Source organism: Nicotiana tomentosiformis, chromosome 4 (assembly GCF_000390325.3).
Source record: "Nicotiana tomentosiformis chromosome 4, ASM39032v3, whole genome shotgun sequence".
Lineage (NCBI taxonomy): Eukaryota > Viridiplantae > Streptophyta > Magnoliopsida > Solanales > Solanaceae > Nicotiana > Nicotiana tomentosiformis.
Genome location: NC_090815.1, coordinates 908,737 through 922,109, shown reverse-complemented (window position 1 = coordinate 922,109; position 13,373 = coordinate 908,737). Strand labels below are relative to the sequence as shown.

The following is a 13,373-nucleotide window of genomic DNA, read 5'->3' as shown; positions in this document are numbered from 1 at the left end:
TTTGGCCTCCAAATCTAGGCGTTACTGACCTGTTCTGCGGTCATTATGCGGTCTGCATACTTGTTCTGCGGTCGCATAATGGACCGCAAAATAGGTCTGCAGTCGCATAGTACACCGCAGATTTTCCTCAGATCTTGCCCTTCTCCTGCTCCACTTTGCGACCATTATGCGGTCCGCAGAGTGATTCTGCGACCGCATAGTGGTCGCAGAAATGACCATTTTCCGACAAAAGTTTCCTTTACACTTCGGTGCATTGTTCAATCCAAAAAGTCCGAGCCACGAGAACTTTCTATAATCTCTGTACTAATTGATCTACCTCGGCACCACCAAACCTTAATTTTCTTTAGCAAAATTTCTCCGAAGTCATTACACATAAGTTAACATCCGATCAACCTTTTCAACTTAAATTCTAAACCTTGGAACTAAGCGCTCCAAATCATTTCAAAACCTCACCGGACCCAAACCAATTACCCCGGCAAGACAAATAACAACTGTAATTCATAATTTGAGTAGTAAATGGGGAAACGGGATTATAATACTCAAAACTACCGGCCGGGTCTTTACACATATATTTATATTTTTTCTACTGTTAGTTTTGATTATTTATTTAATTCAAAAAAAAGGCTTCAAAATGTAATTGAAATCGGCTTACCTAGTCTTAGATACTATGTGCCATCACGATGCCTGTGGTGGGATTTTGGGTCGTGACACTAAAGGGCCATTCTATTTTTGAGTTCGAGAAATCATCCTCACTCAATTAAAAACTAAGGGTCACCCTACTCCGAGTTCGAACAAGTACTCACTCGATTAAGACTACACTAGTACTACCTCGATCAAGTTGTCTAAGCCTCGAACTTATGAGCAAATTTTTCATAAAGTATGAATAAAACAGAAAAAATATCCTTTACATATATGAAGATATTTACAAGGACCGATCAAGGTCCCGCATAAAAAATCAAAAAAGAAAAAGCCTAAGATTCTTAATTTTTCTCACGGGCAGCTTCTTCTCCATCGAGGTCCTCCCCATTCTCGGACCCACTCTTGCTGCCATCATCGGAAGAGGCCAGCGCTCCAGCATCAGCTTCATGCTCTCTAGCATTTATTACCTCATCGCTAAGATCGAAACCTCGAGCATGGATCTCCTCGAGGGTTTCCCTCCGAGATTGGCATTTGGCGAGTTCAGCAACCCAATATGCTCGAGTTTGAGAGGTCTCGGCTGCCTTTATCGCTTGGACTTGAGCGGCTTCAACATTGGTCCGGTAAATGGCCATGATCGCCTCTGCCTCGGCCTTTGCCTTTTCGGCTTCAGATTTGGCCTTTGCATGTTCGGAAGCCAACCGAGTCTCGAGCTCCTCTATTTTCTTTGCCTGAGCCGAGCTCTTCTCCTTCATGTCTCGAAGCTAACTTTCGACCGATGACAATTGGGCTCGAGCTGCCTCTTTTTCAGCAGCAAAGCTGTCCATACTTTCTTTCCACCCCAAGGTCTCCGCCTTCATCATGTCGACCTCCTCACGGAATTGCTCGATCCTCTCGACCTTTTGCTGCAGCTGTGAGATTGAAATGTTAGTCATCATTCCCGAATCGAGCCAATAAGCTTTTAAGATTTTCATTACCTGCTCGATCAGGTCAGTCTGATCTTGGTGAGCCTTGGCCAACTCGGCTCGGAGTTCCTTGATCTTTTCTTCTTTTTGCCCACCGAGAAGGTTGAGGGCATTCCTCTCCTCGGTAAGCCTTTGTATGTTGGCTTCCTACCAACTCAGCTCAACTCGAGACCGATAAAATGCTTCCCGATGAAGCGCAGAGGCCTACGCAGAAAGAAGAAAATAAGTTAAACAGGAAGAGAAAAATGAACACAATGGTAATACCAACAAGGGGAGTTAAGGCTTATCCGATTCAGAGCTTGCTGCGCTTTATTGAAAAGGCTCGATGCCTCGCCCGAATCCTTCCTCGAGACCTCCAAGTCGCTCAGGTCGGTAGCATCTTCGACCCCAGTAAAGTAATCACGGAAGGGGTCTCCCTTCCGTGGGCTCCTCCGATGGAGGCAGTCTTCAAGGCCCGAGCCTCTTGAATTATCTCCTCTGAAAATGAGGGGAGCAGTGGGGAGCCTCTAATTTCTATTGCCCCAAGTGGATCACTTGGGGCGCTCTCTCCATCTCGAGAGGTCTCAAGACCAGCCCCTACAGTCGTACCCACCGTTGCCTCATTATGGTGGGAGGCATCTTCAATCCTCGATGACTCGGGGACTCCGTCCAAGTCTCTTCCCGAGACCCCCTCATCTCAAGATGGAGTCTCTGCAACCTTCACCGATTCAGTGGCCTTTGGGGCCTCGGTGCTCATTCCCACTCGGGCCACTAATTCTGAGCCATCTTCTTCTTTTTCCTCCCTTAGCCGTTGAATCACTTCCACATGCAGGGCAACCGTGTCTTTCTTCGGCTTACGAGCCGGTTTCTTCTTAAGCTTTGGATCCTCGAAGGTTGAGAACCTTTTCCTCTTCTTATCCTTCGCCAACTTCTGAACCGGGGTCGAAGTCTCCTCCTTACCAGACGGGGGCCTTATGACCGCATCCTTGCCCAGGCCTGTACATGAGAAAATTGAATAAGTAGAAGAAGGGCATCTTAATCAAATCATCAAATACACAAAAAGTGGGCTTACCATGAGTCTTGGCCTCCCATCGGCCCTTTGATAAATCGCGCCATGAGCGCTCGGCATATGTAGAGGTCGAGGCCAGGTTCCTAACCCAGCTCTCGAGGTCGGGAATCGCACTGGGCATCCAAGCGACCGCTACATCATGGAAAAAGACATCGATGAGAAAAGACAAAGGAACAAATAGTACATGGAAGCTAACAGTAAGACGGTAATTACGATTCATGTTCCATTTCTCATGAAATTGCATCTTCTCGGCTAGGATTAGGTCGGAAGTCCTCACTCGAACGAACTGGCCCATCCAGCCTCGATCTTTGTACTCATCTATGCTCGAGAACAGTACTTTGGTAGCCCGACGTTGGAGTTTTATTAACCTGCCTCAATAGAGGCGGAGGCTATACAATCTGATAAGGTGATCGAGGGTGAAAGGGAACCCCTCGACTTTGCTCACGAAGAATCAGAGCAGAATAACAATTCGACAAAAGGAAGGATGGATTTGGCCTAGGGTTATTTGATATTGACGGCAAAAATCAACGACAACGGGGTCGAGGGGCCCAACGTGAAAGGGTAAGTGTAAACACTTAGAAACCCTTCCACATGGGTGGTGATGTCTTATTCAGAGGTCGGGATCACAACCTCTTTGCCCTCTCAATTATAGTCTTTCTTTACCTGCTTAAGGTATCTCTCAGTTATCGAGCATATATACCTCGACACTGGCTCGCATCGACCACGAATCGATGAGGCTTTATCGGTTTTGAAATCGGAGTTTAGTGCGCACCTCCCAGGAATGCATTCCTCAAGACAGGGTTCCACCAGCGTTTTTCCGCCGGCCGGTTGAGAAGATGAAGCAGCTTCTTTTTGTGGTATCGTTTTCGATGTTTTTTCCATTTTTGTATGAGTTTGAAGAAGAGGAAGATAATAGGACTTGACATTTGAGAAAGGATTAATAGCAAAACCTGAAGATTTGTAAAAGGGAAGAACTTAAGAGATGTAAGAGCTTTGGAGATTAGAAAGAAGTGAAAGTAAAGTTTGAATCAGTGAAGAAGGGTCTATTTATTGAATTCATGACGACGGTTCAAAGGCACTAGTGGCCGACCACCAACTAACACTCATTAATGACTTGGGGAACTGTACCGACGGGACGTTTTCCTATCGCTTACGTCATAAGGGTGACGTCATGACAGGTCGAGGTAGAAAATCGAAGGCTTAATTCGTTTATTATCATTTCACTCCAAAAGGCGAGGGGATTATCTGTATACAGTTAAAACCGGGCTTACCCGATTTTACTATTTGACCAAGACCGGGAGGTTGCATCGAACAATGGCCTCGTAACGGAACAGACTATATCACGAGGATAAGGTACCGAGTACAGAATCGAGGTACCGGTCGAGATCGAGGCAAATAGTGATCGAAGCCAAATGAGACAGACATCGAGCAAGATCGAAGATAGCACAATAAGGGAAGGGCGAGATATCCGTGACTGGTCGAGGATCATGGCGTAAATCTAGGTATAAATTTCGGAACGGATCAAATCAGAAACGGTTAATTAGCTAATCATGGGATTTCCTTCTGTAATTAGAATTATACCATGAGTGAAATTCCTCTACTAATTAAAGGGGGGTTCTAATCATTTGTAAGACACATAGTTCAGAGATATCAAAGCAATATAATTCTCTTTCTCGTTTATACTATTGTTCATCAGCTTGTTATACTTTAACTGTTCTTGCATCAACTAGTTCGAGGGTATCCAAACTCGAGGGCTGAGTTACATTCTAACACTGGTTTGTTTTACTTTATAGTTCAGCATATTTATCAATCTTCATATTTATCAATTGGTATTAAGTGAAATCACGTATCCTTAGAACCACATTATAAGTTTAATTGTTATCCAATTTTAAGGGTAAACAAAAATCTCAAAACAAAAAACATTAAAAATATACTTAGGTGCAATACTATGGTGGATTGTAAATTTGTAATGCTACCATTCTGGAGAAAAGAGGAAGAAGAAAAGACGTGAAACATGCAGTGAACAAAAGTATTGCTTAAATTTTTATAATTATAAGAGATTATCTCTTATATATATATATATATATATATATATACTATATATTACAAACTATTTTACTTAGCGTAACTGAAGTTTACTAATTACAAAAACTAACTGATTTTTTTTAATAATTTGTATAAATTTACCTTTAAAAGGCTCTTTACGTTGATTACTACCTTAATTATAGTGTCGGGGACAGTTCATGTCCACCTGGACTATTTTACCGAGTAGCGTCATCTCGCACCAGTATATGTACCGAGTAACTCTGAGTATTGGTTAGATTAATTTGTAAGATTAGTCTACAACAACTTCCACGAGTAATCCTTAAACAAAAAAATAAAATAAAAAACCTTTTAGCTGCAAAATAACCAAAGCGTAAATTTTCTTATTTTTGCGATATTATTAGTTAGTCTTTAAAGAAGTTTCTATAGAAAAACAACAGTGTACACAAGAATTGAATAGAAATAGGAACTACGTGATGGACTAGTCGGTTAGAGAAACTTCCTACTTTCATTAGAAATTGGTCACAATTTTTCATCTCCAACCTCTACTTGGATTTCTTTTTCTATAAATACAAAACAACAAATATAAAAAATAAATAGAAAACTTATTACAAACATATCAAGTCACCTAGAAAATTCACCTATTCAAGGTTTCAAGTGTTTGAGCTTTCAATCAATGGCAGGGCTTCAATACTACTTCTTCCCCACTGATTTTTACTATCCAAAGCCACCAAAGATCAACGGAGACACCAAGATTTCTATTAATGATGCCGCCGCGACGGCGGTGCCACCGGACAGTGGCACCGCCTTGGACCGCCGTGACATGGTGTTACAAGATAAGATTCCTAAAGTGTCGACTCCATTGTCAATGAACTTGATTAGATACCGACAAGTGTTGGTCTTCAAGCGAAATCAGGAATTTCACTAAAGATATATATTCAAGATTTAATGTATGTATAAAAGTAATATTCAATTTTTATACAATATCTTGTATAATGTTTTGGATAAATATATTTACTAACCACCCTTCTCCAACTGTAGCTCTATCCCTTAATGCTACTAGAATTTAGTTTGTAGCAGTAGTGTTGTAGTACACCATTATTTTTAAATCGTTGTTAGATCAAATTGTTTTCTCTTATACTTCTGCTTAAATATTTTTTGATGAGAGTAGTAAAATTCAGTAATATTTGGTACTAACTAATAACATGTTATTTTTCGATGTCAAATTAATTTTATGGTGATTTATATTTTCTGAATTAACACAATAGTTCAGTTATTTTAATAGTACAAAAGACAATTTTATGACTATGATTATGAAATTAACTTCAATTGCTCTTGCTTGAGAGTGTGTGTATATATATATATATATATATATATATATATATATATATATATATATATATATATATATATATATATGGTCAATTTAGAATACAGAGAGTAGTGTAATCATTTTATATAATGTCTTTTACAGTTTGTTTATATATAGAATTTAATCTATTGTCTGTATAAATAAAGTTGACTAAAATTAAGAATAATAGTTCATGAAAACTCCAACCACTTATCACGAAAAGGTGTATAACATGCCTATGGTGACATATTAATTTAGCAGTTATTAATATGTACTAGCCAATGCAAGTTAGATTATAAAGTAATTAAATAAATTTGGTGAAAATACTTTAAATTTGGTGGCGAATTTAATTTGATATAAAAGAAATTGCTAGTCCAAATCATGCCTGCCTCCATCCAACCACTCAAAAGCAATGGTTGCTAACCTTGACAAGTGTTGTTTTGGGAATGGTGTCACAAGTAGAGCCAATCAACATTCATTACTTGATTTTTCCTTCTTTTTATAAGTAATTCGACTAATTACCCTTTAATATTTTTTTTCAAATAATAAAGTAGCGATATTTTTTTTATTAATAGTGATGTTCGTATAAATTGTGCATGTGTCGACTATTTTACCATATACCTATCGCCTCTAACTAACAATTGTGTGTTGGTTTAAATCGTTTTAGCCGAGCATAGGTCAATTGATCGTAGTTAAATAATATTAATTTTCATGTAATTTCTGATATTAAATTATTTAATTTAATATAAACCGTAAATACACCGAGTAAGTATTTTTTTCACACCACCTCTCCTCCTTTATTTTCTTTGTTCTTTTCTCTTATTTGGATCCTTCGCACCAACCTAAAGCCATTGGCCTTTCAAAATAACCTGTAATGTGTCTATAAATAAGTGCACAACCCTTCCACTTTTAAAACAACAAAAAATCCATCAAAAAAAAAAAGATTTTAATTGTACTTTTCATGGCTGGCCTTCAATACAACTTCTTCCCAACAGATCTCCTCTATCCTCTCCAAAAAACAAATAGAGAAATCAACACTTCCCAACAAAGCATTCTATTAATCAAAACAAGAAAGAATAGTGATGAATCTTTAGATGATTCAAAATCACAAAACAAATCCATTAACAACAAGAAGAAGAAGACTACCCTTAAAGCCATTTCTTCTCCTTCTTTTGCTTTGGCTCCTATCCCAAAGAACAAGAAAGATCAAGATTAAGTCAATTAATTTGTTCGGTTAGCGGGCTTTTGTGTTCGAACCTAGAATCTGGACGTGTTCGACAAGAACAGATCCACCAATAAACCTAGATGAAATATTTATGTGTACGAGGTAGTCATTAATAGACGGAAAAAGAACTTCTAGATCATACATTATTTTAAGACAAGTATTATTATTATGGTTTGTTATTTTCTTTTCTTTTGTTTTGTTTTTAATAACCGAGAAATTTCCGAGGGGTAGCTAACGCATGGTTCAATCTTTTTGTTTCGTTGATGAATATATGTATCTTTGAAGGCCTTCTGGTAATGTAAAGGCTTCTCCAAGATCATCAAAGGTTATTGATGTATCATATTAGAAGTTTGGCTTTGAATAATAAGTGCACTTTATTTATAATTACCATCTGTTTCTTGGTTAATCAATTACTCGGGATTATTGATTTTTTTTTGTTGCTTTTTTTATGTTAAAATATTGCGTGCATTAGTGATGTCAAGTTATTCAGATTCCTCAAACAGAAAAGATTGGAAATGGTTATTAACAAAAATGTTAGTATTTTCTTGTTTATAAGTTGGATCTTCTCTTCTACTTCTTTTTCCTAAATTATCTTTCATTTTTTAAATCATGAGTAGTTATGGTTTATGAACATTTTCCAATATTCACATGCTTAAGACTAAAAGAGGTATAGTGTTCTTTATTTTTGCATTTGAGATATTATTTTGCCATAGCAATAACAATCATACAAGTGCTCATTTTATGCACTCACTTCTATATATGATGAAATGATTTTAGATGTGTGACTTTTTTCTATTTAATTAAATTTTGATGAAATGATTTTAGATGTGCGATTTTACGGGTAATTTGATGATCTGAACAGTGAACGCCATCATTATAAAAAAATATTACTCATTAATAAAAAAGGAGCAATAAAAAATACCATAGCCCTTTGATTATGCTAGCAGATTTTTGCTTGTGGGGTTTAGTAATAACTATAGTTCATAATATGACGGCTATAACTGTTCAAACGATCCTTAATTCCCAATTAACACGTGATTAGTTTATCAAATTATATACTAGCCTCTAGAAACTTTGTTGAAAATTATAGCTTTTGCTGTACCAACATCTTTTGAGTTTTGATTTATTCCCATATTTGATATTTTATTCCAATTTAACCAAATTTCGCAATGACATCAAATATGATTAAATTACTTTTAAAAAACGAAATTCAAAAGAGTCTTTGGTCAAGCAAGACAGCTTTTCTCCTCTCCTTTTTTCACTATAAGACTTTTTGATAACATTGAGAAATCACGGAGAATTGACGGAAATGTGACTAAGGTTACACACAAGCTAAGAGAGAGCGCCTCAGCAGAGAAAATTTATTTTTTTTCTATTAGAATGAATGTTTTAGATCTTTACAATATTCAGTATATCTATCTATACATGGGCTCTTAGCTACTTGGGCTATTAGCTAGTATATTAAGGAATCAAAAGAATAGTGGGCCTGGCCTAGTTATAAATAAATACACAGCTGGCCCAACTTCAGGTAACCCCAACTCCAATAGCTCCAATACCCCCTTTCCCCCCTCCCCCCCCCTAAAGTTGGAGGGTGGGCACACACCCAACTTGCCGATCAAAGAGTGATGTTGAGCACCTGAAAGACACTTAGTAAACACATTAGCAAGCTGAGAAGTAATAGATACATGACTTAATGAAATGAGCCCGTCAGCCAACTTGGTACGAATAAAATGGCAACCAACTTCAATATGCTTGGTACGGTCGTGAAAGACAGGATTGCGAGCCATATGAATAGCTGACTGGCTGTCGCAAAAGACTGGAATAGGCTCCTTCAGTTGCAAACCCAAATCAGAAAATAACCTGGTCAACCAAGATAATTCTGCCACGACTTTGCTCATGGCCCTATACTCTGCTTCAGCCGAGGACAATGAAATTACATGTTATTTTTTTAGATTTTCAGCTCACTAAGCTACCACCTAGAGTAATACAAAAACTATTGACTGATCGACGAGAGTCGGGGCAGACAGCCCAATCGCTATCACAATAGCCAACCAAAGAGAGGTCAGGAGTATTATTCAGAAACACCCCAACATGTGCAGTACCCCTCAAATACCATAAGACATGCAATGCAGCAGCAATATGGGGAACTCTAGGGGTTTTAAGAAACTAACTAAGGTGTTGAACCGCAAAATACAAGATCGGCCTAGTATGGGTAAGGAAGTTAAGTTTTCCAATAAGACTTCTGTAAGAATCAGGCCTAGGGAGAAGATGCCCAACATCAGACTTCAATTTAGTAGACAAATCAAGAGGGCAAAGAACTGGAGAAACATCAGAATAATTAAACTCACTTAACAAGTCAGAAATGAACTTTCTTTGATGTAACACAACCCCTGAAGAATGATAAAAAAAACTCAATACCAAGAAAATAATTCAGGAGGCCCAAGTCCTTGATTTTGAATTCAACATCCAAAAAGCTTTTCAAGGCAGTTATTTCATCTAAATCATCCCCAGTGAGAATGATATCATCCACATATACAGCAAGAAAGACAGTAGAAAGTGTAGTTTTTCTAACAAAGAGAGAATAGTCATTTAAAGAATATGTGTAACCTCTAGAGCAAAGGACCTGAGACAGTTTGGCATACCACTGCCGTGAAGCCTGTCTCAAACCATATAAAGACTTCTTAAGTTGGCAGACCAAAATGGGAGAAGAATCAGAAGAAGGTGAGGAAATAGAAGAAGGTGAAACAACGTAAAAGACTTGGTGGAAGCTTCATGAAGATCTCTTCATCTAAGTCCCCATGTAAAAATGTGTTATTAACATCTAATTGAAATAAAGACCAATTGCTCTTGACAGCTAATACAATTAAACATATGACAGTACACATCTTCACCATATATGAGAAAGTTTCATGGAAATCAACACCTTCCACCTGAGTGTCACCCCTTACTACTAACCTTGCCTTGTACCTTTCCATAGACCCATCAGCCTTGTATTTGATCTTATAAACCCATTTGCACCCAATAGGTTTCTTGCCCTTAGGTAACTCAATAATGTCACAGCTATGATTAGCCTTCAAAGCCTCAAACTCCTTCCTCATGGCCTTTTGCCAAGTTGGGCTGGCAGCTGCCAGATTATAGGAGTGAGGTTCAACTGCAGCAGTTGAAACAGTAGAAATTTAGGTAGTAGAGGAGCAAAAAGAAGAGGAAAGTTTAACCACAAAGTCTTGAAGGTGAGATGAAAGGTTGTGAGGTCTAGTGGACTTTCTGAGAGGAGGATGAGGAGAAGCAACAAAAGGAATAAGGGCAGTAAATGAAGAAGAAAGTGAGGGAAGAGAAACAGATGGTGGAGTATAAGAGGACTGGGAAGTGGAAGTGGAAGGAAAAGAAGAAGGAGAACCTGCTGAATAAGGAGTTGAGCCATCAGGAGCAATAGTATCAGATAGAGAATCAAAAAGAGGAGGAGTAGTAGAAATGGGAGATGAAAGAGAATAAGGAGAAGAAGAAAGGTAAAAAGGGAAGACACACTCATTAAAAATAACATCTCTGGAAACAAGCACACACTTGGTTTGTAAACTATATAGTTTATAACCTTTTTTCCAAAAGGATATCCAATGAAACCACATGGCAAAGCTCATGGCTAGAGCTTATTCCTATGGCATTTAGGGACTATGGCATAGCAAAGACAACCAAATGGTTTTAAATATTTGTAAGAAGGACATGTGCCATACAAGATCTCAAATGGAGTCTTGTTTGATATAACAGGTGATGGGAATCTATTTGTAAGATAAGTAGCAATCAAAAGACAGTCTCACCCCCCCCCCCCCCCCCCCAAAAAAAATTTAGTAGAAAGTTTAGATTGGAATAGAAGAGCTCTAGAGGTTTCCAGAAGATATTTGTGCTTCCTCTCAACTACACCATTCTGTTTAGATATGTGAGGGCAAGTGGCCTGGTGTAAGATTCCATTAGCAGAGAAAAATTCACAAGCTAATGAAGAAGAACCGAGCTCCAGGGTATTATCACTTCTTATAGTCTGTACAGGAAGATTAAATTGTCTTTTGACCATTGCAATAAACGCCTTAAGTAAAGGAAAAGCATTACTCTTGGCATACATTAGATGAGTCCAAGTTGCTCTACTTTAATCATCCACAATTGTTAAGAAGTATTTGGCACCAGTATAGGTTTGTATGTGATAGGGACCCCAAGTATCAACATAGACAAGTTGATATAAAGAAGTTGAGTGAGAAGTACTATTTGAAAAGGGTAATCTATTTTGCCCGGCTAGGGGACAAATAGGACAAACAAAGGATTGCTTAGAAGATAGCTGATAAGAAATACTAGGCATATTTTTTATTTTTGCAAAAGGGATATGGCCCAACCTATGGTGCCAAAGTACATCAAGATTATTCACAGAATTCATGGAAGAGATAGTAGAAGTAGCATTGCTAGCAATATAAGAAACATTGCTAAAAGTAGAAGAAACATTGCTAACAGTAGAGGAAACATTGCTATTTACAACTTGTGCATCATTATTCAGAGGGGAGATAGAATGTGGAACTGTGGTTTGTACAAACTTATTCAAATCTGAAACAGAAATGCAATTTAATTTTGGCAAAACATTGTTGATTCTGGAACCATAAGAATCAGGATTAGTAAGTGAAAGAAGCTTGTACAGTCCATAGTGCACTCTACCAAGTTCCAGAAGTTTCTTCCTGGAAGGGTCCTGTATTAAGCAGGAATAGGATGTGAACAAGATAAAGGTGCTAAATTGTTGAATCAATTTGTATACATAAATCGGATTGTATTGAAAAATGTGAATGAAAAGGACACCATGCAGTGTGAAAGAAGGAAACAAAGTGAGTGATCCAGTGCATGTGACCTTCACCTTGTATCCATTTGGTAAGGAGACTAAGTAGGGTATGAGAAGTGGCTTAATGTCAAAAAGAATATATTTGCTAGATGTCATGTGGTCAGCTGCTCCTGAATATACTATCCAAACACTTCTAGCAAGTCTAAATAACATGCATGCAGTAAAACTCTCACAAAAAGAAACAGGTAGATTGGATACACTACCAGCAAAGTTTGCAGAGGCCTCAAGGTTGGGTGGAGAATTGGACTCCAATCTAGAACTCTGCAAAAGCATCATCAATTGAGTGCATTGTTCCTTAGTCAGCCCAGGTATAGGAGAATTTTGTCCACCAGAACCAGATGATGAAGCATTGCCAGGATGCCCAGAGAGAGGAGACTCAATATCGGCAGTAGCACCAAACTTTCTACCCTTTATAACTTTAAAATTCTGTGGGAATCCATGCAGCATATAGCATTTGTTAATAGTATGACCATTTTTCTTACAGTATTTACAAAAAGGAAACCGTTTATTCGTTTAAAAGGCATTCTTTTATTGTAAGTTAACATTCTGGTGTATTATCTCTGAAAATTAGGCTAATGAGAAAATTTGTTGGTAGTGTTTGCATTTAATGAGGCCATATCAGGACTGAATTGAATAGTATGAGTGACTTGTCTTTATTGTTCATCTTGCAGAAGAATATTGTAAACATTATCGAGAGAAGGTTGTGGATTCATGAGTAAAATATTGGTCCTTACATCGATATATGTTTCGTTTAACTCCATAAGAAACTAGTGGACCCTATTTTCTTCCTCTTCTACCTGCAGACCAGCCTTTGCAGCACAAGCACATGTCTTTGCATGATTGGAAGACATTATTCCCAACTCATCCCAGAGTTTCTTTAACTTGTTGAAATATGAAGCTATGTCAAGAGACCCTTGACAAACAGAAGCCAATTCTTTCTTAATTTCAAAGATTTTAGTCCTATTTACTGTCTCGTATCTATTATTTAGCTGGTTCCAAATGCTTTCAGCAGTCTCAGAGTACTGCACACTCTCAGCAATTTCAGGTGAGAAAGAACTTGTTAGCCAAGATATGACCATATTATTAACTCTATCACATTGCTTACATTCAGGTGAATTTGCAGCAGGTCTTGGACAAGTACTATCGACAAAAGCTATTTTATTTCTGGCTTATAGAGACACAGTCATACTCCTTTTCCAACCCCCAAAACCACTACCAGAGAATGGGACACTAACTAG

The 13,373-nt window shown here is 38.0% G+C and overlaps 2 protein-coding genes across 2 annotated transcripts; both read right to left on the bottom strand.

Annotated features, from left to right (window-relative positions):
- Positions 1–980: 980 nt before the first annotated feature.
- Positions 981–1,391, bottom strand: LOC138909155 (uncharacterized). The gene has a single exon (XM_070200338.1). It carries the CDS (start codon positions 1,389–1,391, stop codon positions 981–983), a length of 411 nt encoding a protein of 136 aa, XP_070056439.1.
- A 5,598-nt stretch (positions 1,392–6,989) lies between these two features.
- On the bottom strand, positions 6,990–13,214 carry LOC138909154 (uncharacterized). The gene is made up of 9 exons (XM_070200337.1): positions 12,933–13,214; positions 11,662–12,561; positions 10,858–10,934; positions 10,666–10,811; positions 10,224–10,419; positions 9,687–9,835; positions 9,509–9,586; positions 7,190–7,227; positions 6,990–7,097 (listed from the first exon to the last, which is right to left on the bottom strand). The coding sequence occupies exons 1-9, from the start codon at positions 13,212–13,214 to the stop codon at positions 6,990–6,992; spliced, it is 1,974 nt and encodes a 657-aa protein (XP_070056438.1).
- Positions 13,215–13,373: the final 159 nt, after the last annotated feature.

What these genes read in the sequence shown, in the direction of transcription:
- LOC138909155 (XM_070200338.1), bottom strand. Translation starts at nt 1,391, where the DNA reads ATGAAGGAGAAGAGCTCGGCTCAGGCAAAGAAAATAGAGGAGCTCGAG.
- LOC138909154 (XM_070200337.1), bottom strand. Translation starts at nt 13,214, where the DNA reads ATGGTCATATCTTGGCTAACAAGTTCTTTCTCACCTGAAATTGCTGAG. An exon ending in ATGGAAAGGTACAAGGCAAG is followed by an intron (nt 9,836 to 10,223) that starts GTTAGTAGTAAG and finishes TCTCTTTGTTAG; the next exon opens with AAAAACTACACTTTCTACTG. An exon ending in TAGGCCTGATTCTTACAGAA is followed by an intron (nt 7,228 to 9,508) that starts GTCTTATTGGAA and finishes TCTTTGGGATAG; the next exon opens with GAGCCAAAGCAAAAGAAGGA.